We start from the raw sequence: 23741 nt of genomic DNA, 5'->3' as shown, positions 1-23741 counted from the left end.
AATAAATACAATTTTAATTACTTTGCAATAAAATAAACAAAATTTGCCATATAAAATGAGCTTTTAAATATTTAAAAATTATCGATATCTTATCGATGATGTCAACATTGTTTAAAGATGGCGCATAAATTTAAAAATCCATTCAACATTTATGACAACTTTATGTTAAACGTGAATTTAATTAAATTAAATTAAATATTTATTTAAATTTAAACGCTTAATTTCAACCACTTTACCACAAAATACTATTTGGCTGCCATGGCAACCACATTCGGTTGCCTTGTCAACGCCTGCAAAACTGACAGCCAAAACAATTATTGTTTTTGATGTGATTCTTGAATGGACTGTTAAATGAATTACATAAATAAAAGCAATTCATGGCGGAAGTGCATATAATTGGACAAATACTGAAAGCTGTTGATTTTGACGAACCACATTTATTCTGCAAGTGGAGTCTGCAAAGCGGTAAATAGAAGAACAAGTTATTAATCTATAATTTTCGCTAATTTGTTGTACGCAACTCACAGGCAACTCTTGGCGCTTGATTCAGGGCGAGGTGCAGGGACAGACACACGTTGTCAGCCATCGTCTGCAGAATTGCTCAGACTTTGCCCAACCTCTGGACGTGCATCTCTGTGCCGCTGCCATTCAAGGCTGGCCACGCCTCCTCGTCGAAGTGTACGCCGTGAACGTGCTGCAACAGTGCTGGCCAGTTGGCTACGGCTTTGCCCACATCCCTACAACGCCGGGCAACCATCGCCTTGAGATAAACACTTGGAAGATTGCGCCAAGCACCTGGTGGCAAAGTATTAGAGAACGATTTGGAGGTGGCGGCGCAGCTCTCAGCAAAACCGATCTGCTTTTTTCGGGCGTCGAGCGGTAAGAAATTCTGTGTTCATATATAATTTTAAACACTAGGGGGTTGATCCATATGTAAGTATATGGTTATAAAATACTAACCGGATAAACTCGACCATTGAAGTCGTAATTTTCATTGATATTATATTATATGTATTTACTCTTAATTTTTATATTACGTTTTTAATTTAAAATATATTATATTTTTATTTCTATCAAGGGGAATGCATATTGCTTTACAACTTACTTGCATTAATGTATTACTTTGTAAAAGAAAAACCTTCAAACCAAGTCAGAATTAGGATTATTTATTATCTTGCTCTAACTCTGATAATAATAATCTTAAATATATTAATTTCATAGGAATAAAATATAAAAATGTATTTTGCAGATACAAATTGCAGACTCGCAGTTCTGGTAAAGTTCTAGTGGAGCTCAACTTGATCTTTCGCAAATTTGAAGACTACGGGGTGGAGTTCAAGTAAAGGCAATGGTGTCCCTGCTCTTCCTCTGCCTAATCCTTGCGCCTGTGAGCTGCATTAAAATAGGCATCTCACAGGATTTGGATACAAACACAACAACAACAACCACAACTCCAGCAACACCAATAACAACATCAACCGCAACATCATCACCTACAACACCATCAACTACATCATCATCTACAACTTCAACTTCAACACCATCAACTGAGGCCCCGTTGACCACTAGTAACTTGGATGCGATTGCCACCAGCAGTCCGTCGTGGTCCGAAGCTGTCAGCACTCCTGCCCAGACATTTCCGCCTCGCAAAACTTCAAAGACTCCCACAACTACAGCTCCAAGGAGAACGAGCAGCACCTCAACAACAACTGCTGCTCCTGAGGTCATAAATGCCACCACAGTGCAGACAACTATTGTGCCACCTCGACAAGCCAATCGTCTCTACTACTGCGAGTGCGATTTGCAATCGGAGCTGTGCGAAATTAACTGCTGCTGTGATCGCGATTGTCCTGCAGAGACGCTGCAAGTCTTCAACTGTTTGCAATCGTCGGTGGCGCCACAGCTGCAGACGCGTCTTGAGGACTTTCAGTACACTCATGGACTGCCCACCTGCCAGCTCCACGATGGATGGCTTTGCGTCTTTCGCAGCAACACAAAGCCAGCGAAGCCAGAGGTAAGAAACAACACTTTGTGAGAAAAGTAATTAAGAGGAATAAGTGTATTACAATAAATTCATTATAACATTTTTATTTTTACAATACGTAACATGAAATTTGTTTATTTTGTATTCTTTCCTTTCATTCCCAAAATGATCCTTCCTATAATTTGTTAAATACATAATGTCATTTTTTTTATTTATTTGAGAAAAGTTACAAAGTATTAATAATGTATTTATTTATTCTCTAAAGTTTCATAGGAATAGATTTATGTACCGTATATTCAACTAATGATTAGAAATAGTTTCCTTGAAATTTATTTTTAATTTATTCACTATACATCCAGCAAGAGTTAATTTTTTTTTGTAGAATAATAACGCCTACGCCTATCGTAGCTTATAGAATATCCTAATTACACACGGTACTATTCGATTATTCATTTAAATTATGTATAGTAAATAATACGAGTAATCTTTCATATTTGTGCATTATACTTGTTGTTGTAATAACATATCGCCTTGTTCTTAGCCACTCAGCAACAACTTCGATGCGGAACAGTACAACAAATGGCCGGAGCAGCTAACTGGCTACGAGGAGCAGCTTGTTCAATCCTCCCAGTCTACGACCCACTACAAATACGGACAGGCGCTGCAGCTGTGGCAAGCAGAGACCAAACAGTTGTCCGATTTTGAGCTGCCCTTGGCCTATGAAAGCGCCAACTGTCAATTGAAGCAGGCGCTGCGTCATCTGGAACCCATGAGAAGCAGCTGCAAGCTCAGTGATGCCTTAGAAATGCAGAGCCACCTCTGGACATTACTCAATCTGACGAGCAGCCATCAGTTACTAGCAAAACCTTTCGACCCAGAGGATCAGGAAGTACAGGGCATAGACATAGAAATATGCCAACAACTGTTGCAGCAGCCACAAATGCATTGCAATGAGACGCAACTGGACATCAGCGTGGACAGCATTGAATTGAAGTTGCTGCACAATTACACACACATCTTGTCAGCCAAATTGGTGCTAAAGGAAGCAAGTGCATTGGAGGAACATGATCCACTCTGGCTGCACTACGAACTGAACTTTAAAACGGCAACTGCAGCATCAGACTTGGCCAAACCCAACTCGGGTCCACTTGGTTATCTGCAAGGTGCGCCACTTCTACTCTCCACGTGGCAGCCACAAAACAGCAGCGATCAGATGCCACTTAATCTTACTCATCACTGGCTAACGCTCTGCGAACAGAGTCGTTCCACTGTTGGCTTTGGCGTGGATCTCGCCAAGCATTGCCAGCTACGTGAAGTGGCGCCAATTGTGTTGCACAATCATACGGAATATTGCCAGCAGCTGCAGGCTCACATTTGGCGCCAATTGCTGCCACAGAATTGCACTCGCTTGGAGCAACTGAATCAAGTATTGGTTTCGCAGCTGGGCAAACCACAAGCGGATCAGTGGCTGCCACTCCAACTTAGCCACATGGATGGTCAGCTGCCCATCCTGGGCCTCTACAATGAGGAGCAGCAAAGTCTGAGTTGTCGCAACATAATACTCAGCGTCAGCTATGAGTTCCACGTGGCAGAACTAACACTGTTCGAAGGTCATGTGCCGCACCAGAATGTGTTGCGTCATGCGAGATTGATGATGGGTCAACGACACGATCTGGAATTCGATTCGGGCGATCAGTTGATCGAGTTGCCCTTGGCGGTCTCCGTCATGTTCTTCAAGCAGCAGCAAAATACAGCAAGTTCGCTATTCCTCTCAAGCGGATTGGCTTGTGTTATATCTACAAGCATTCGATTGCTAGTTCAATAAACGTAATGGAATAGCTTGAAGAGTTGAACAATTGAAGTGAGCTGGCATTTCAGCTAAGTAAGCAACTTTATAAGCGACTTTCCGGTTATAAAGATAAGACAATGGACTGTTTCCTACAGATTGATTTATATTTTAAATTAGTTACTGCAAAACCAATAAACGAAAGACAAGTGAGAACTTAAGATCTCCTTTGGATGATGATGCTCATGGAAGTTTATGTATTAAGCGTAATTTTCAAATGATAGAAAATTCATTATTTTCCTAGAAATCCAATTGGGGTAAAGAGTTGCAAAAACTTATAGGATCTGTTATACCTGCTGTGAACCTACAGTTCTACCACAGTACCTTAATACTTCTTAAATGAATTTATGAATTTTTATTCGTATGAGGCCAAGACACGACATTTAGCTAAGACGCTTACTGAGGATTTTATCTTAGTCTTGCTAACACACATTTCATTTGTGAATATGTGCTCCCAGTCTACCATGTTTCGTCCGTAAACCGATCAGTACCCTTGACTTCATTCTTCCCTAGGGTTAAAATAAGCTTGAGTAACTGAAAATAAATGTATTGAACCTTTTTTGACTGCTGGAATTGGTATAATTAATAAGTGAAGCTGACAATCTGCTATCAGAATTAAGTTATTTAACTTAAATATTTTAAATATTCAAAGTTTTTCTGTAGGGGTAATTTTTCCTGCAGTGTGGCAGATTTTATGCATCCAATTAAAGAATATCCCTGCGGCACTTGCGCAACTGTTTGCGCATCAGCAGCGCATCGAGTTCGGCCTGCTTGCGACGCTCCTCCTCTTCGATGGCCTTGCGAATCTCCTCCGCCTCATCGGTAGCCCTCAGGGAGATCTCGTGCACTTCGGGCAGAAATCCGAGGATGCCCTTGCGCACCAAATACATGTAGTTCAATGCCACCGAATACTTGATTTCGGTGCCAACGACTTTGCTCAGCTCCATCCAATGCAGATACATCCAGTTCTCATTGCGCAGATCCTTAACACTATTGTAAACGGGCACAAACTCATCGATCTTACCTATAAACACGTTTGCAACATCCATGATCTCGGACTTCTCGCTAAAGTCTTCTAGGGACTCGACCAGTTCATTGCGCAGCTTCATCAGAGTTGTCCACACCTCATCGAGATCGAGTTGTGCAATGGGATTGCCCAATGTGGCATCCTCCAGCTTATGAAAGTTGGCGCAAGCGTACCACAATTTCTTGTAGGGCTGAAAACTGTCTATGATGCTGGTCAAAAACTCCGTGGAAAGCGGCTCCAGTTCGAAAAGTTCCTGTCGAAACTGCAATGTGCGTCCGAGTTTCTCCAGTTCCCTGATCAATGCCCAGGTCTTTTTAATGTCAACTGAGGTTTCCTGCGCTCGACTAGGATTGAATACAAGCGAGTAAGCTTGCACCTCGTCATTGAGCGACTCAAGACGTTCCTCGAAGCCTTGGCATTCGCTGTAATGCTGACGCAGAAACTCCTCTATGTCCAGTTTCTGTTCATCCTTCAGCGTGGATAAACGCACCATGATCTGATGCGGCCAGGCGAAGGCATTCCACTTCATGGCGAACTGATGATCGGACAGATTGTAAAAAAAGCTATCCAACATGTCATACTCGAGCCACATGACCTGTATTTCAGCCTTGATCTCATCCACAATATCCGGCACTGTTAAAGCATAATCACGTATCTCAAACAAATGTTCAATGCTCATCGGACGCCTGGCAATGCGATGGAAGACCTCGTTACACCGTTCGAGTATCAATTCATTTGTCTCGTACATGCGATCCACGTAGTATTCAAAGATGCGACGTACCAGATCGATGTACTTCTTCACCAGAAACTGCTTCATCGTGTCAACATTGATGTAGAACGGTCCGATGGTGATGAAAGCAGGCAATATTTGACGAACTTCGTCCTTCTGTCGCTTGAACTCGATGATATCTCGCTTGACCTGCGACGAAGGCTTTTTGGCCGCAGCATAATCCTTCATAAACTCCACCAAATTGAGCAGATAAAAGTCAATGAATCTCTCGTAATGTCGCGCATAAGCCTTCAAAGGCAACACCGCCAAAGCATAGCAACGTTTCATCAGCTCATTTTGTACAATAAACGCTTCCTCAATGAGTTCAACTGTTAATATAAATAGGTTTCGGGCAAATTTCATGTTAGTCATAACATCCGCATCGATGATGCGCACTCCTGCCGTCTTCTCCAATCCCCGCTTGAAGATGTCCATTAACGCAGGCTGAAACTCATCTGGATGCGTGGAATAAAACACTTTACGATCCTCATTGATGCCGATGGTCAAGGCGAACACGGGCTTCGCATAGGGAAATTCTGTTTCAATAAAATCACTTGTCCACTTGTAGTTGTTCTTCAATGACAGAAATTGAATGCAAGGATCACACACAAGTTTGCTAAAATTTATCAGCGAGGTCAGCAACAGGACCTCCATCGACTCCTGCATGCGGAATTTGACCTGCAGCAGAAACCTCGAGATCTTACACATCTCATACACCGTCCAATTTTTCAGCGAAATGTCCAGCCAACCTTTGCCTAGAGCTCTGAGCACTAGGGTTATCACTGTGGTCAACTGTTGTGGCCAGTACACCTTGAGAAACGTGGCCACACTATCGCTGTGCGCCTCCTGCGATTGCATAAAGTCCACGAGAGCTGTCGGCTTGTTGAAATTGCAAACAAAGACCGAAAGACGCTCGATCTGCTGGCACTCGGTTGCCACGCCCATCATAGCCTCAATGCCCCCGACGTAGTAAAAGAGGCTCGCCCGCAGCCAACCGTAGCGTTTCTTCTTGATGTCCAGACCCAAGGATTGCAATTCGCGACGCTCCCGATCTGCGAAGTCCTCACGAGCAGCTGTGGGCATAAATTCCTTCAGGGAAATATTCCGGAATTGCGGAAACTCCTTCGGCATTTGAATGATGAACTGTTCCAACTCATAAAGCGCCATCAGACGCTCAAACACAATATTAACCTCCGAACGAAGGCGACGCTTGAACTGCTCGGAGACCTTGGACTGCTGCAGTATCTCCTCAATCGGCTTAAAACTCTGGAAGGTGGTGGACTCGATGTCATCGTGTAGCACACAGTCCACAATCAGCTCCATCAGCATCAACTGTTCGCCCTTGTGCCGCTCATGAATCGCCGACTTCAGGCGCTGAATGTATTTGTGCGGATCCTCGGCGAGAAACATGAACTGCAACTTGGGTACATCGTAGCTGCATTCATCCTCCAGCGAGACGAGTGTCCAGAGATCCGTCTTGGGATTGTAAGCAGTCACTGCAGCCAGAGCCCAACGGCAACTTCGCAGACTGCGATTGTACGGAAGATAAGCGCGAGCTGGCAAAGGATAGTGGACATCGCCAACGATGCCCAACTCGAACCAGGCTTCGGGCGAACTGATGTCGTAGTTACTGTCATCGAAGAAACTTAGCGGGAACTTGTGGGGAAATGCAAACTCGGACATCAGATTGTATTGCTCCTCGGTGGGCTGTAGCACATCGTCTGTTAAACCCGCTTTCTTTAGCTCCTCGACGAGATTCATTTTGGCGTATTGACGACGTCGTCGATCGACCGCCACATCTTTGGGGATCTCGCCCTTGGGCACAAAGCGCGTCTGTATGACTTTTGGTAGTATGGTGGGCAGCGGAAAACGGTAAACTTTATCGAATTTTCCCACCAAAGTGAGCCAGCGTTGTGCCTCTTGAATGGGGAATGTGACCGGCGTCAGTTGATCCCGTGGTATGAGCAGCTCTTTAAAGTTCTTCGAGGCGGTGCCGGGACGTGGAGGCATTATGCAGACTGCCCTGGATGAGCCGGAACTGGACTTGGACGGGTCATCCGATATGACCATGGAGCCATCATCAATCGACAACATACGATCCATTTTTTATTTTTGACGATCCAGAATATATTTAAATTATTTTGCTGTCATGCACACTAAAGCACATGACAGTTTTCTAATTCATATCTAACTTTAGGTCTTTTTACAATATAAATATATATTCTTTAGTTAAATTTAAATTTTAAATTCGCGCCAAATAACTTGTATATGATATGGCAGCGCGAGTTCTATTTATATTGAAGTGGCAACGCTGCAGACGCCCAAATGCGTTTTACAACACAGTCAGCTGGCCGGCTATTTACATTTGAAATCTTATTGGAAATCGCGTAGAGCAGCATGCGAATTTAAACATTTAGGGCTTCTCACTAAGATAAATAATTAAATAATAATATTACAATTTAAATGAATGAATGCTGCAAACATAAGGCGGAACTTCACATGTTTCTTAATTGCCAGTCATTGTGGAATTGGTATATTTATTGACATAAATTAGTGTATTTTGAAAATTTAACTTACGGTCACGTTTACGCTAAACACTCGTATGCAACTAAATAATAAAAATGAGTTTTTCAATGTGAAATTTAACGAATTAAATCATAAAAATATTATCAAAACAACAAGCAAGAATCATGCTAAACATGTGTTGCAAAAGTAAGTGCGAAAAGTTATGCAAACAGCGCGAAAAATGCGTGTGAAAATTTGCAAATTTGTGTTCAAGTGATGGTGCTTCACTAGACAGAGAAAGAGAGAGCAAGCGAAAAAAAGAGAGCAGAAAAATCAATAAATTTTGTCGTAGCATCGCGATTGAAACGAGCAAAACAAAGAGCGCGTAAAGAATGTGCGTGGAATCAGGAAAACAGAAAACGAACAGCCGTTAGTTGTAGTTGTGCCCGTTTTCAGCTGCTTCTTCTGCTATTATAGATACTTTGGCCCAAATGCGTTGGCAGCGAGAAAAAGGCAATAGTAATAAAGCTCTGACTGAGTGTTGAGTAAACTTCAAACAGCTGTTGCTGTTATTATTATTATTGTTTGTGCGCAATTGAAATAAGTGTAAATATTTGTGCTTGATTTATTGATAAGCTTGCTGCTAAAGTATTCGCACTCGCTTTATTTAACCCCAATTGAACTCGCCCACGCTTAAACATTTCCTCTTGTTTGTGCTTCTCTTCCTACCTCCCACCCACATCAATAACAATATCCTCATGCACACACACACATGAGGCCAATGTTCGCACGTTCGTTTACTTTGTTTGCAAGTATATGTGTGTGTAAACATTGCGCTTTAAAAAGCTCAGCAAAAAAATTTCATTTGCTTAAGCAACAACAACGATTTCAAGTGTGCGAAACAAGTGCGAGCAGTTCAGCAAATTGACCGCCGGTGAATCACAGACTACAACGGAGACGCTAATTAAAGCGGGTGCAATTTGTGTTTTTTAGAAGGCAATAGAATGTCAAATAAGCGTTGATGGTGATGATGATGTGATTAGCAAACAATTGATTTAAATAATACAATTTTGTTGTGCGCATTTCCAGTTTGAAAACCAGCAAAATAGAATAAACCAGCAGCAACAACAACAACGTTCAACAGCAGCGAGCTCACACATACACAGAGCAGACTCACTCGCACACACGGCTAAGGAATGAATGTTATGCGAAAGCTGCGGGGCGCTGCTAGCGCTGGCAGCGGCAGCGCAGTCAATGCTACAGGCAGTGGCGGCAGCAATACAAATTCCAGTAATAATAGCAGCAACAACGCTAACGGACGTGGCGCCGCTGCTGCTTCTTCTAATTCTGTTTCTGCTGAGGATGCACTGCTCGATGCACGCATACAAATGAGTCTGGCCACATTAAAAAAGCTCTTCAACGAATACACGCATCCCAAGGAGCCGCTCAGTGAAACCGAACGCGATGGCAAGCTCTATGAAATGTTGCCTCTCTTCTGCAAAGTAATGAATGTCAATTTAATTATCATATATTAAACTAATATAATTATTTTGCAATTAACGCAACAGGTGTTTAGCAGCTGCCCTGCCAATGACATGAGTGAAAAGTTCTGGGATGTCGTCGCCTTTTGTCAGCAAGTGTCGCGCCTCATGGTCAGCGAAATCCGGAAACGCGCCTCTAATCAAAGCACTGAGGCCGCCTCCATAGCGATTGTCAAGTTCCTGGAGGTAGAGACAACGGAGGATACCAGCAGTGGCTGGCTGCTGCTAGCCACACTGAATCTCTTGGCTAACGGCGATGTTTCGCTTATTCAGGTGAGCGATATAGTGGAAATAACTTTTGGCTAGGAAGGTGTAACTTAACTGCATTCTATAATAATAATAATTGATAATAATTTTTGAGTCATCCAAATATTTATTAATATTGTACACTTTCATCATCATCATTGTAGGATAATTACTTTTATTTTAATTGCAAATTGCATCATATTTTGTGCAAAAGTCATGTTTCCAATGTTCTGCATCTATACATTCAGCGCTTGCATTATGAAACCCGATCATTTACTTGCCTTGCTGCTTATCTCTTTGACGCATTCCCCATTCGAAGTTCCCTTGAAGTAACCACAAGTATTATTTTTTTCTAGGTCATGACAGCTGCAGCCGTGCCCTCGACGCTGGTCAAGTGTTTATACTTGTTTTTCGATCTGCCACCCGTGGAAGACGATGAGCCACCGGCAGATGGAGCCACTGTCAGTGACTTCAATGCCCATGAGCGTCGCACCCTGTTGCAGAAAGTTTTTGTGCAGCTGCTGGTGAAACTCTGCTCGTATCCGTATCCGGCTGAGGAGCTGGCACGCATGGATGATCTGACACTGTTATTCTCGGCCATCACCTCGCCCTGCCCCATGCAGAACATTGTGTGGCGCAAGAATGCGGCTGAGATTCTCACCACCATCTCAAGACACGGTCTGACCGATGCCGTTGTTACCTACATACATTGTAAGTACTCATTCATGGCAGAAATTGGTTTATACTAATCTGTGCTCTCTTCCACGTCTTTAGCCAAGGGCTGCATGGCGCTGTGCGTGGACAACATGCAACGTTTGACGTTCGGTAATCCGTTGGAGATAGTCGAAATGTTTGTCACCGTCTTCTGCTTTCTCAAGGACTCTAGTCAAGTATCCCAGATACTAATGGACGACTTTCGTGCCTCCCAAGGCTACGTCTTTCTCAGCGACTTTTTTGCTCAAGTAAGTCTCAAATAAAAAAGTTTCTATAAACACTCGCTAATCAATATCTTTCTGCGCTTTGTAGATTCGATAATGCGCGCAGTCAAACGCTGGAAATTCAGGCGGCAATACGCAACCTGGTGCTCATGATCTCATCGCTCTGCATGTGCGGTTTCTACGAGCTGCGTCCTCCTGCAGCACAATTCAACACGGTTTTCAAGCTGCAGAACTTCCAGCTGCCACAGGCCAGCTCTCGGGAGACCTGTGTGCGCAATGTCTACGCTTTCCAAGTGCTGCAGACAGTGTTTCTCAAGTCCACAACGCCAGCGTTGTGCTGCACCATACTGGACGCCATATCGCGTGTATATCACTCAGAGAATGCCAATTACTTCATACTCGAATCAGAGCACACGTTGAGCACATTTGCGGAACGCATTCATCAGAAAAGCCCACAGATTCAGGAGAAGTTCTACGATCTGCTCGAGTTTATTGTGTTTCAATTGAACTTTGTGCCCTGCAAGGAACTAATCAGTCTTTCCTTACTGCTAAAGCACAACCAATCCACATCGTGCAGCATTCTCTGTCTGAAGACGCTGCTCAACATACTGCGACACAACAGCGTCTTCAAGGATGTGTATCGTGAGGTGGGCATTCTCGAGATCTTTGTCAGCTGCCTTAACCGTTATGCCGATCATGTACGGCAAATAACCAATGGTGATGAATCGCTTGTTGTGCAGCCCGCCTCCGAGCAGGACCCCGAGGATCTGCTTGACATGCTGGGTAAGCATGTACTGGAGGCGCTCACCATGTTGCTTGGCGGCGGCGCCAGCAATAATGCGCAACTGTTTCGAGAATACGGTGGTGCTAAGTGCATCCATGAGCTGGTCAAGTTCAAGCATTGCCGTCCCCAGGCACTGGGCATCGTCCGAGAGCTGATACTCTCCGCTGGTGGTGACGATGACATGCTTTACATTCTGTCGCTGATGCACAGCATCAGTCCGCATCAGGTGGAGTTCAAGATACAAATACTGAACATGCTGTTGGGCTGTCTCAAGGATTCTCATCGCACTCGCACCGTTTTCCGCAAAGTAGGAGGCTTTGTCTATTTGACCAGCGTTTTTGTATCACTGGACGGCAGCATGGCACAGTCTCAACCTGGGATTGCCCAACAGGATCTCATACTGCTGCTGCAAATCGTCTGTCAAACGCTGGCGACCGCCATGCGCTTTGAGCCGGCGAATGCCAAGTTCTTTCATCAGGAGATCTGCAACAGTTCGCTCTGCGATACTTTGCGACTACTCGGCTGCTTTGGCGGCGACACCACGCTACAGGATTTCACTGGCAGCTATGAACCACAACAGACGCTACTAAAATACTATCATGATGTTTTCAGCGGCGACATTCTCAGCTTTAAGTGAGTTTCTTGGTCTCTTATATTTGCAACTTAATCAAATGTTTTCTCGCAGCTTCTCCGACGATATTCCCAGCTCTTTGAGCTACATTTGCGTGGTGTTCCGCCTGCTTTATAGCATCGCATTGGACAACTTTGAGTCGCCTAATCTGAGCGGTGTCATCACGCTCTTCGTTGATCCAGCGCCACATACGCGCTCCCCCAGCAAAGAACTCGCTGCTCCCGTGCACCCCAGCCAGCTTAATCTCACCCAGCCGACGCCAGAGCCCCGCATTGTGCATCCCGGCGTTGTGCTTTGCATGTTGCAGCTCCTGCCTGGGGTGCAGAACGATGAGGCTCCACTCCAGGCCATCCAGCTGCAGGTTTACCTCAGTGAGATCATCAAATCGCTGGTGCGCAACGAACGTAATCAGCAGATCATGTGCGATCATGGTCTGGCCGAACAGCTGCTTCGTCTAACACGTCGTGCGCTGGCTGAGGAACTACATCCGCTGCACGTGCCCATGCAGTACATACTGGAGCGACTGGCCGCTCAGGCGCTACAGCCCACCGAACTGCGGCAATTTCTACGTCTCGGCGAGCCGTTGTCCTGCGCCGACATTGATCTCCAGCAGCCCTATCGTCAGGGTGGCCCAGTGCCCTTGACACGTATTAAGACGCTGGTATCGATGACAACACCGCGAGACTTTCGTGCACACGGCTCGAGCACTCTGCCACCTTTCGTGGAGCTAGACATGTCGGCCGAGGGCTTTGGTTGCCTCTATCTGCCATCACTGGCACCGCAGGCCACAGCCACAGCTGGTGGCACCATTGATGCGAATACCATTGGCGGCATTGGTGCGGGAGATCGCATCTTTCCGCCTCAAACTGGTCTCAGCTATTCCACGTGGTTCTGTGTCGAGAAGTTCTCGGATCCCAAAACGGATCCGCATTGTGTGCGACTGTTGACTTTGGTGCGCACCATACACAATCCGCGCGAGGAGAATTTGGCTTGTTTATCGATTCTTCTCTCTGCTAGGGATAAGGCTATTGTGGTCTCTACACAGGAAACTCTGGTGACGCCCAGGAAAAGTAAGTTATCGTCTGAATTTCGATATAATAGCATTACTTACTCTTTATTCACTTTCTAGGCATTGGCGATTGGGAGCCGGAGGGTTCGGATGATGGTATTGCACGCATCTGGTGTCCAGATTTGCTGCACGAGGGACAATGGCACAATTTAGTCGTGGTGCTCAATCGTGCCGTGCTTAAGAACTCCAGTCTATCGCTCTATTTAGATGGCGTACCCATGCACACCCAGAAACTGCACTATATTGCCCAACATCCGGGCGCAACAAGCGCCAATCTCACCTCGGCGACACAGATCTTTGGATACATTGGCACACCACCCATTTGGCGTCGCTACTCGCGACTCTGTTGGAAGCAGGGTGTCTGCCATCTGCTGGAAGATGTGCTTACCCAACAGACGGTGCAAACAATCTATCAGCTGGGACCGCATTACATGGGATCGTTGCAGGCGCCACAGCTAGGAAAACAGGCGGAGCCATTGGCTCCTCTGGTGCCTGAAGATCGTGTGCTGCTAGGACTCAATGCCAAGGCTGTGTCCAAGCTGACACTGGTCAAGATACGCAAGGTTTACAGTCGGGCAGACAACAAGAGCATTGCCAAACAGCTGAACATGAATTCGCACGAGAATGCCACGCCCATCAAGTGAGTAACTAAAAGTATTCAATAAGCTGACACTTGAATTAATCCCTCTTTTTTTTAGGATTTTGCATAATTCTGCGGGTCATTTGGCCGGCGCAGGACGTTCGCTGGGCGGCGTTGTCGTCGGCTATTTGGGAGTACGTGTTTTTAGTCCGCATCCAGTCTCTGCGATGATTGACACTGTGGGCGGCTGCAATGTGCTGCTTGGCATCATTGCCATGGCCCAAGATGTGGAATCGCTTTATGCTGGCGTCAAAGCCTTGACTTGTGTGGTGCGCAGTAATCGTGCCGCGCAAGCGGAGATGGATCGCAAGCGTTGTTATCAAACACTAGGCATGTTCTTCAAGAAAAAGAAACATCTGCTCAACTCGCACATTCTGCACTTGACCTTTGGCCTTGTGGGCACGGTGAACAGTGGCCATGACATGTCCGCAATACCCAATGTGACGGCTTTCCAAGATTTGCTGTGTGATCTTGAGATTTGGCACAATGCACCCAATGGATTGCTGCGCTCGCTGCTGGAGCATTTGCTTGAGCTCGTAGTGGAATCAAATGAGAAGAAACAGAATGTAAAGATAATGCGCGATCTGCAGCTGCTCGTGAAACTGCTCCACATCATCACGCACATTCAGGATCATTCCACGCGCGAGATACTCTTCAATCTGCTGGAGACGCTGCTGGGCGGACAACCACGGCACACGGATCTGTTGCTCTTCGGGCAATATGTGGCTGCCAAATTACCGCGTCTAGTCGATGGCAATGCAGAGCGAGCTGTGCTGTTGCCCAGCATGAAACTGCCCATTGATGATCAGGAGGGTCTTGCGCAGAATATTTACTTGCGCAATCGCTGCCTCTCGCTACTGCATGGATTGCTCTTCACGCCTCGCAACACTGTGAACTATGTGATCTGTGACGACATCTCCAAGACGCTGGGCATGGATTGGCTGCTCCTCTTCATGCAGCCGCATGTTCACTTCACAACAGTCATAATTGCTGTGCGCATTCTTGTGGTGATCTGCGCCAATGAGAGTTTCCTGGTACGTTTCCGTGATGCCACCCACAATGGTGGCTATCTACGCTTCACTGAGATGGTTTCGCAGCGTAAGTTGCTTGGTCTGGGCGCCCAGCAGCTGAATCAGCGGCCCACCAATGGCACTGGCACCGTCATCGTAGCCACACCACAAAATACCATACAACATCTGCCCACACAAATTGCAGGCGAGGTGCGCACTGCAGCATTGAATATACCCGGTGAGTAGCGAATGAATTGCAATCGTATAATGTCACTTAGTAATCACTTTCTTTTAACAGGTTTCCAACTACTCGAGTGGCTGATGCAGCATCATTTAGATGTACCCGAGTTGTACTTCCTGGTCACCGCTTTGATCATGGGACAACCCGTTAAAGTGCTCGCCACAGAGCATACAAAATTCGACTTGGATCGGGTCTGGTCTTTCCTTTGGGGCGCTCCTGTCTCGGCCAACACACAGCTACCCAAGCTTAACGTGTGTCCCGAGGGCGTCTGTGTGCTGCTGGCCATGGTGCGTGCCATTGTGCATGCCGGAGAATGCGCCTCGTGGCTGCATAGTCATCCGGAGACAATCATACAGCTCCTCTTCAGTCTCTATCAAAATCTCAATGATTTTACGCCCGTCATGATGGCTGGCGATGTGGTCACCTCACTCGTGGCGGTGCTCTTTCCTCAGCAGGCTCGCAGCAGTGAGTCGGAGCCGAATAGTGGCGCTTCCACGCCTACCGACGGCACTGGCGGCAGCTTTGTGCTACCGCCACCCGAGGCGCTACATGCTGCTGTGGCCAATCAACCCAAGCTGACAGCGCATCCGGTGCGCAAGTGCATCATAGACTTTCTCCGTGTGATTGTCGTTGACTCGCTAGGATTAAATATGCACGGCAAGACGACGCCTGTAATAGATCTTGTACTGGATGCTGCTCCAGAGACAGCGGAGTTGCCACTGCAAGTGCAGTACCAGACGCAAATCATCATTGCACTCATGGATCATCTGCTCGCAGCGGATGTGCTGGTGGGCGAGCAGGCTGCGCTGCCTTTGGTGCCATTGCTACAGAGTCACACACAGCACATTGCACCGAATGTCTTCTATCTGACAGCGCGCATTGTGGACAAGTTGTGGCAAGGATGCCTCACGCGCAATCCTCACGATATATTTGACTTTGTCATCAAACTGATTGCGCAGGCCAAACGACGTTCGTCGTCGCTATCACTAGAGCAGCTGCACCATTCATTGAATCGCAGCATACTGTTTCTACTTTCACGTCCCACCGACGACTCGATTGCCGAGCAGATGAGCGTGCTAGAGGCGCTGCATAAAATCATACAGCATCGTCTGCTTATCTTTGGTGCTGGCAATCATGAGCTCGAGTTCATTGGCTGTCTCACATACTGTCTGCTGCAGCTAACCGCGGACATGAAGATCATTCTGGAGCCAGCAACTAGTCGTAACACCACCTGGCATGTGAATCCGCAAACAGAGACCACCGAACCCAAGGACGAGGATCTCAATCAGCTGCAGGTAAGTCAAGCGTTGCTTACCAAAGTAATCTTTAAAAATTTAATAAACAATTTTCTGCAGGGTCGTAATTTGATTGTGGGCGCCGCCTTCCGCGTTTGGGAGGAGCTCTATGTGTGCAAGAAGCCCGCAATCGAAGAGGTCTTCAAGATATCGTTGACACCACCGCCCGCCAACTCAAAGGCTCCCGATCTACAGACCACACGCGAGCAGGTGATGGAGCTGGCCTCCAAACTGTGGTTTAATTATGTAGAAGCCGAACGCAAAGCCTCGTACCGTGTGCCCTGGGAGCTGCACAATCAGATACAGTCCAAGATACAAAAGGTAACTGGTGGACTTACCCGCTTAGCCAGTCGCACCAAGGTCAAGAAGGATGAACTGGTGCGCACCAAGTCGAACATGAGTCGCGAGTCGGCCTACGAATGCACTAACATTCATGTGCAATTGATCAAGGATCTGCTGGAGCTGCGCACGAAGCAATATCAGCAAATGCTGCAGCATACACAACGATATGTTTACCAGGATTGGGTGCAATCCGAAACAGAACTGACGCGTGAACGCGGACTCTGGGGACCTGGTGGCTGTTGCACGCTGGACAAATGGATACTGGGACACCACCGAAGGACCGCATCGCATGCGCAAGAAGACAATGCGTAACGATGTCTTCTATTTGCATTATCCCTATCGACCTGAACTCGAGTTGGCCGACAATCGACAGCTGAAGTACAAGGTGGCTAGCAGTCTAGACAGCAAACTCTATTTCCAGCATGGGCAGCAACAGCCTAGGATACTGGCAGAGGCCGAGCAACATGCCATACAACAGCAATCCTCCCTGGAAACGAGCAGTCATCCTCATCGCTTGGAGGCTAGCAGTTCCACCTCAACACCCCCACCACCTGTGTCGCCCAAATTACTGGCACACGGTGCGCCATATCCGCAGGAATCACTAGACGGCAATGCCGGAGAGGATGACGAGGAGGAAGAAGATACGTCGATGACTAGCGACAACGAGACATTCTTGCGTTTACTGGAAGAACAGGAAAAGATCAGCTTCATGTTTCGCTGTGCTCGTGTCCAGGGACTGGACACCTTTGAGGGTCTTTTTGCTGTTCGGAAAGGAACATTGCTACATTGTTGACGGTTTCACGCTTCTCAAGAACCGCGAGATACGCGACATTGACACCCTACCTCCAGGTGCCTATGAGCCCATCATACCTAACTCAGGCGGCACCACATCGTCCACATCACGTGCTGTTAGCCACAAGCTGAGGCAGTGCTCCAAGTTCGCTTACGAAGAGATTCGTGAAGTGCACAAGCGTCGCTATCTGTTGCAGCCGATTGCCCTAGAGGTATTCTCCGAGGATGGACGCAACTACTTGTTGAGTTTCCCGCGCAAGGTGCGCAACAAGGTGAACCAACGATTCCTGGCCCTCGCCACTGCTCTCAACGACAACGCGCAGCAATCAGTGGCCGGACAGAAGCGCACAGCTAGCGTGGAGCAGACCTCGGGTCTTTTTAGTGGCCTCATTGGCGAGACATCGGTAACTCAACGCTGGGTGCGTGGCGAAATCTCCAATTTCCAGTATCTAATGCATTTGAATACGCTCGCGGGACGCAGCTACAATGATCTCATGCAGTATCCGGTATTCCCTTGGATTCTCGCCGACTATGATTCGGAAGAGCTTGACTTTACCAACCCCAAGACATTCCGCGACTTCTCACGTCCCATGGGCGCCCAGGCGGACGAACGCTTGGAGCAGTTCCAGAAACGTTTTAAGGAGTGGGATGATCCGCATGGTGAAACTCCACCGTATCACTATGGCACCCATTATAGTTCGGCCATGATAGTGTGCTCGTATCTGGTGCGATTGGAGCCCTTCTCCCAACCGTTTCTCAAACTTCAAGGTGGTCATTTTGATCTTGCCGATCGCATGTTCCACAGCATTAAAGAGGCTTGGCTGTCGGCATCCAAGCTGAACATGGCTGATGTCAAGGAGCTGATACCAGAGTTCTTCTATCTGCCCGAATTCCTCAGTAACTTTAATAACTTTGATCTGGGCACCAAGCAAAATGGTGAAACGTTGAATCATGTTATTCTCCCGCCGTGGGCCAAGCAGGATCCCAGAGAATTCATACGACTGCATCGAAGTGCTCTCGAGTGCGATCACGTTAGTCAGCATTTGCATTTGGTAAGTTGACTACATTTATATCACAAGGTATTTGTATTTAGCTGATAGTTCAACATTAAGAGCCAACATTTTGTAGTCAATATTATAATAATTTTCTTTTATATACCACCATTAAAGTATTACTTTGTACTTTCAGTGGATCGATTTGATCTTCGGCTGCAAGCAGCAAGGGCCCGCCGCCGTAGATGCCGTCAATGTATTCCATCATCTCTTCTACGAAGGCAATGTGGACATTTACAAGTAAATAACATATTCTTAACAACCCTAACATACTTTACTAATGTTTTCCTCATATTTTAGCATTGATGATCCGCTTAAGAAAAATGCAACAATTGGATTTATCAATAATTTTGGTCAAATACCCAAGCAGCTGTTTAGAAAGGCGCATCCGGCCAAGAAAATGGGCAATTCACGGCACTCGGCGCTGATTGATCCGACAGCCTTGATACAGGGCAACAGCACTGTGTTGCAAACAGATCGTCTATTTTTCCATAATCTGGACAATCTGAAGCCCAGTCTGCAACCCATCAAAGAGCTTAAAGGGCCAGTGGGTCAAATATTGCAGCCAGACAAAACCGTGTTTGCTGTGGAGCAGAATAAGGTAATGATGCCGCCATCGTATACCAAATATATTGCCTGGGGATTCGCTGATCACTCACTGCGTGTGGGTCTCTACGATACGGATCGAGCATCCTTTGTGTCCGAGGCTGCAGCACAGAACTCTGGTGAGATTCTGACCTGTGCCTGTCCGAATGCTAAGATGATTGTCACTGCCGGCACCAGCTCTGTGGTGACCATTTGGAAATTCGACGCTAATCGCAAGAGTCTCAGCGTCAGACATTCTTTGCATGGACACACGGATGCCGTCACTTGCCTGGCTGCCAGCGCAGCTTATAATGTCGTTGTCTCTGGCTCTCGAGATGGCACTGCGATTGTCTGGGACATGTCGCGGTTCACATTCGTGCGTCAGCTGCGTGGTCATGCGGGTGTTGTGGCTGCCGTGGCCATTAATGAGCTGACTGGTGAAATTGCCACCTGTTCTGCAACTTGGCTACATGTGTGGTCCATAAATGGTGACGCCTTGGCGATGGTCAATACGTGCGTGGGCAGCGCTGATCGCATGCAGCAAATTCTTTGTGTTGCCTTCTCACAGATCCGTGAATGGGATCAGCAAAATGTCGTCATGACAGGTTCCACTGATGGCGTAGTCAGGGTAAGTCGGAATCTATTTCTATATATTTATAGTGGATTATAATCAAATACCATTTAATTTTAGATGTGGTCTCTGGAGCATACCCAAGTGCCCATTGATCGTAAGCTTAAACGGGGCGTGGAAGTCACCTCGCAGGACAAACCCGACTCGGTATCTGTAGACGACAATAAGGCTGATAAAATGAACATTTTCAAACAAATGAAGAGCCTTTCGCAGCCGGAGCCAGAACATGGTAAGTAACCGGATAAAATCCTTTTATATCACATATTTAAATATGATCTACTTTATTTAGAAATAGTGAAATCTGCTTCGGAGAGCAGCATCTCGGAGGCATCACAGCATAGCAACGAATCCAGTAAATCCGCCGACGCGAATGCCAAACCGGAACCTTCAGGGGAGCGTCGAAAGAGCTCCATTGCAGGCGCTAAGTCGCTGCATGAGATGAAATCAGCTACGGTAGAAGCACCAGGTTGCAGCACAGATCAAAGAGCAGCTGATGGTGAGTCAATAAATTAAATTGTTTAATATGAAATTGTTAATGACAATGTTTTCACAGAGGAGCACAGTATTCGACCTAGTAAATCGGACACCAGTTTGACGGATGGCTTCGTCATGTTGGACAATGATAGACATCGAGGCGAACAGGTGCTAAGAAAAGGTTTGTAGCTTAATAATTAAATATTTATTTTTATTAATGCTTTCCCCATCCAATTCCTCTGCTACTAATATGAATTTTCCCTTTTACCAGGCTTCAAATGGCAACGTCAATTAATGTTCAGATCAAAGCTAACCATGCATACGGCTTATGACCGCAAAGATAACGCCGAACCGGCTAGCATAACAGCGCTTACGGTATCCAAAGACCATAAAATACTATATGTTGGTAAGTACCGCCAAGAGAATAAAAGGGATGTATCAAAAGTTAAAACTAATGATTGTAATTTACTAATTTGCAGGTGATGCACGTGGTCGCATTTTCTCCTGGAGCGTAACCGAGCAACCTGGTCGTGGAGTTGCAGATCATTGGCTCAAGGATGAGGGTGCCGATCAATGTGTCAAATGTCATGTGAAGTAAGTTTGATCAGCAATAACTTTTATCGAATTTACTAACATTATCTTCCTCGTAGGTTCACTCTTTATGAGCGTAAACATCATTGCCGTAACTGTGGTCAGGTCTTTTGCAACAAGTGCAGTCGCTTTGAATCCGAAATTTCGCGTCTGCGAATTCTGAAACCAGTTCGGGTTTGCCAGGCCTGCTATAGTCAGTTGCGCACGAATTCCCTTGACAATTAAATGTGTCATTTGGAACGTGAGGTGTAACTTCGATTAGATAACAAATTGTAATAATTGCGTTTACTACTTTCTTAAAAAAAGACGTCAAGGCATTAATCGAAATACTACTTATTTATTCTATATTTGTATACGTATTTATTTATATTAATTTTAACCAAAAAATTGTTTTTTGCGCTAAGAACAACCAAAGGCTGTTATTGTATGATTTTATATACATTTTAAATTTATTTATTGAAAAAAAAAAACAAACGAGTTGCAATATAATTTTATAAATATTTTAAAATTTACATTATTTATTATACACCGAATAAAACAATAATAATTGCTTATATACGCTACAATCATTGACAATTTGTAGAAGTGTAATTGAATTGTCTTGTAAAATTATATAAATATTTGATATCCGAAACTGATTTGTGTGTTTAGCGCCGAAATTTGTGCATGTATTAAAGCTGATGAGCGCACAAAATAATATTGTTATAGAAAAACGAAAATTTAAAAAGTATACAACTTATAGGGAATGTATGTATGTACCAGTAGTGGATAGAACAGAACACAAATCAATAATTAGCTTACCAAATAACGCAACAAGCACCGCCACTTATATCAATTATAATTAACCAAACAAAATTTAGATACAGACTTTTAATGGGCTGACAGATAAACAGACAGAACACCTAATTAGCACACAACACACAAACCTCACACAGAAATTCTAATAAATGGTAAATCAATATTAATAAATATACAAATTGATAAATACTTATTAAGCTGAATAAAATAACACTTTACTTCCAAATGCATAAGAACAATTAACTGAAAAGCAATGATAAATGTTGATTAAAATGAATGGAACCTTAATAAAAAAAGCAATATCCAAAATTGCTATTTAACTCCACTGATATAAAGAAACAATCGATTATATATAATAAAAACTAAAAAAAAATTAAAGACATATTTAGTGAAATTAAATTCAAGCTGTCATAGCAAGTTTGCCTTCCCAACCATACACACCTTAAATGAATTAAATTTCCCTCCAATTAATATTTATACTATCAGTTTTTATTTTTGAAATCTTATGCTATGACAGCAGATTCTAAACTGAAAACTTTGTAAATACGAAAGACAAATAACGAAGTAAACAATAAAAGACATTTAGAAGGAATATAAATTAGCTAAATAAAATGGTCGTAGTGTTAAATAAATAAAAGATATTCGGTATTTTGTAGAGCATCTACAGTTGCATTGATAATAATTTACAAATATTATATACATGTGACAGCTACATATATACAAAAGTATTTCAATCTTAACATAAATAAATTTATGTACGTCTGTACTCTTTATGCCCAAAAGCTTCATGGGGAATATAAATCCAAATCACACTTTCAAAAGACTTGAAGCACATCAATAAACAGCACATTCAACGACAACAACAACTATCAAACATTTCAACAACTAACCAAAGAAAGACTTTAAGCAACAAATTCTTACATTTCAATGAGAAGCATAAAGAAACTTTACGAGTAAATAAATAAAATACACGTTTCCCTAGCCAATTAAGTGCAACAAAAGAGAAACACCATCTGCAAAACAAAAGAAAAAGCAAAAAAATTAAAAACCAACACGAACAAAACCGAAACTAAATATTATAAATAAAATATATATATATTTATTGTTAGCTCGTGTAATATGCGAAAAAGCAAATACGATTTAATAAAATGGACAATGTTAACAAAAGAAAATAGTTTCTTTATTCGTTTGCATGAAATATGTATATTATATATAATATTTATTTACTAACAAAACAGCCATTCGGTAAGGGAGAGAGAGTTGGTCATTTCAATTATACTATAGTGTTTAGTTTAATAAGTGCACTGATTTGCCGGACTCGCTTTACTTTTTGTTTATTGCCAGCGTCCATTGTTGGAATTCCAAACCGGATGCTGTGGTTGCTGCTGTTGCTGCTGTCTTGGAGCCTGCTCGCGTTGTGGACAACGTCCGTTTGGACAGCAGACACCACCAGGACAACAAGATCTTTGACTGCCTGCTTCCACTCGCTGACAATTGCCATTGGGACAATTGTTAAATGGCGCATTGCCAGGAGTGAAACGCTGATTATTATAGAAAGGCGTATTTCCATCCATGGTTGGTGCTGCTGCAAGTAAATTAAATTGATTTCAATTGGAAGATTTAACTTCAATATTTGGCTACTCACTCGAAGCCGGCAAATCAAGGCTGTGTAAACAAAAAAAAAAAAAGATAAAATAAAAACACTTCCAATTTGGTTGAGGTGCTCAAAAGGAATAAGCTCAAGGAATGAATTTACGTTCAGTCGACAGAAATTCACAGCCAGCTTCAATTCGAAACATTTTCGAACTGAATTCGAAGTGAGCAAAGAATAAATGCGCATGCGTTCGAATCAACAAAAGTGGTGAGTTTTCTTCGCAAGGGGCGTGGCTTAATTTCACACACACTTATGCATTGACAATACAAAGAAGGGTCGCTGTGCGAGGCGGGGTA

At 44.6% G+C, this 23741-nt stretch overlaps 4 protein-coding genes and 1 long non-coding RNA gene across 5 annotated transcripts; 3 read left to right on the top strand and 2 right to left on the bottom strand.

The window, feature by feature from the left end:
* Positions 1–332: 332 nt before the first annotated feature.
* Positions 333–1373, top strand: LOC132790550 (B9 domain-containing protein 2). Its single transcript, XM_060799122.1, has 3 exons — positions 333–465; positions 528–879; positions 1250–1373. The coding sequence occupies exons 1-3, from the start codon at positions 378–380 to the stop codon at positions 1341–1343; spliced, it is 534 nt and encodes a 177-aa protein (XP_060655105.1). The 5' UTR covers positions 333–377; the 3' UTR covers positions 1344–1373.
* Positions 1349–4019, top strand: LOC132790531 (tectonic). Its single transcript, XM_060799089.1, has 2 exons — positions 1349–2014; positions 2526–4019. Exons 1-2 carry the CDS (start codon positions 1349–1351, stop codon positions 3807–3809), a joined length of 1950 nt encoding a protein of 649 aa, XP_060655072.1. The 3' UTR covers positions 3810–4019.
* A 171-nt stretch (positions 4020–4190) lies between these two features.
* LOC132790521 (dynein axonemal heavy chain 1) lies at positions 4191–7803 on the bottom strand. The gene has a single exon (XM_060799077.1). It carries the CDS (start codon positions 7727–7729, stop codon positions 4535–4537), a length of 3195 nt encoding a protein of 1064 aa, XP_060655060.1. The 5' UTR covers positions 7730–7803; the 3' UTR covers positions 4191–4534.
* Positions 7804–8187: 384 nt separating this feature from the next.
* On the top strand, positions 8188–23376 carry LOC132794005 (WD repeat and FYVE domain-containing protein 3). Its single transcript, XM_060804248.1, is given in 21 exon segments — positions 8188–8338; positions 9221–9633; positions 9700–9945; positions 10275–10629; positions 10693–10871; positions 10937–12273; positions 12326–13341; positions 13401–13980; positions 14039–15228; positions 15289–16526; positions 16587–17132; positions 17134–17625; positions 17627–18712; positions 18849–18952; positions 19013–19925; positions 19989–20157; positions 20218–20424; positions 20482–20583; positions 20674–20808; positions 20882–20996; positions 21053–23376. Coding segments are annotated over 20 exon segments (10482 nt in total). The 5' UTR covers positions 8188–8338; positions 9221–9327; the 3' UTR covers positions 21219–23376.
* LOC132794088 (uncharacterized) lies at positions 22994–23575 on the bottom strand. The gene is made up of 2 exons (XR_009633181.1): positions 23437–23575; positions 22994–23376 (listed from the first exon to the last, which is right to left on the bottom strand). It is a non-coding gene; the product is annotated as an uncharacterized LOC132794088 (long non-coding RNA).
* Between the last annotated feature and the right edge of the window lie 166 nt (positions 23576–23741).

Source organism: Drosophila nasuta, chromosome 2L (assembly GCF_023558535.2).
Source record: "Drosophila nasuta strain 15112-1781.00 chromosome 2L, ASM2355853v1, whole genome shotgun sequence".
Taxonomy (NCBI): domain Eukaryota; kingdom Metazoa; phylum Arthropoda; class Insecta; order Diptera; family Drosophilidae; genus Drosophila; species Drosophila nasuta.
This window is presented reverse-complemented; position numbering and strand designations above follow the sequence as displayed.

Bases quoted from the DNA above. Each gene is read 5' to 3' on its own strand.
- LOC132790531 (XM_060799089.1), top strand. From the start codon at position 1,349: ATGGTGTCCCTGCTCTTCCTCTGCCTAATCCTTGCGCCTGTGAGCTGC. The intron at 2,015-2,525 runs GTAAGAAACAAC...CCTTGTTCTTAG, and splicing joins CAAAGCCAGCGAAGCCAGAG to CCACTCAGCAACAACTTCGA.
- LOC132790550 (XM_060799122.1), top strand. From the start codon at position 378: ATGGCGGAAGTGCATATAATTGGACAAATACTGAAAGCTGTTGATTTT. The intron at 466-527 runs GTAAATAGAAGA...CGCAACTCACAG, and splicing joins CAAGTGGAGTCTGCAAAGCG to GCAACTCTTGGCGCTTGATT. The intron at 880-1,249 runs GTAAGAAATTCT...TGTATTTTGCAG, and splicing joins CTTTTTTCGGGCGTCGAGCG to ATACAAATTGCAGACTCGCA.
- LOC132790521 (XM_060799077.1), bottom strand. From the start codon at position 7,729: ATGGATCGTATGTTGTCGATTGATGATGGCTCCATGGTCATATCGGAT.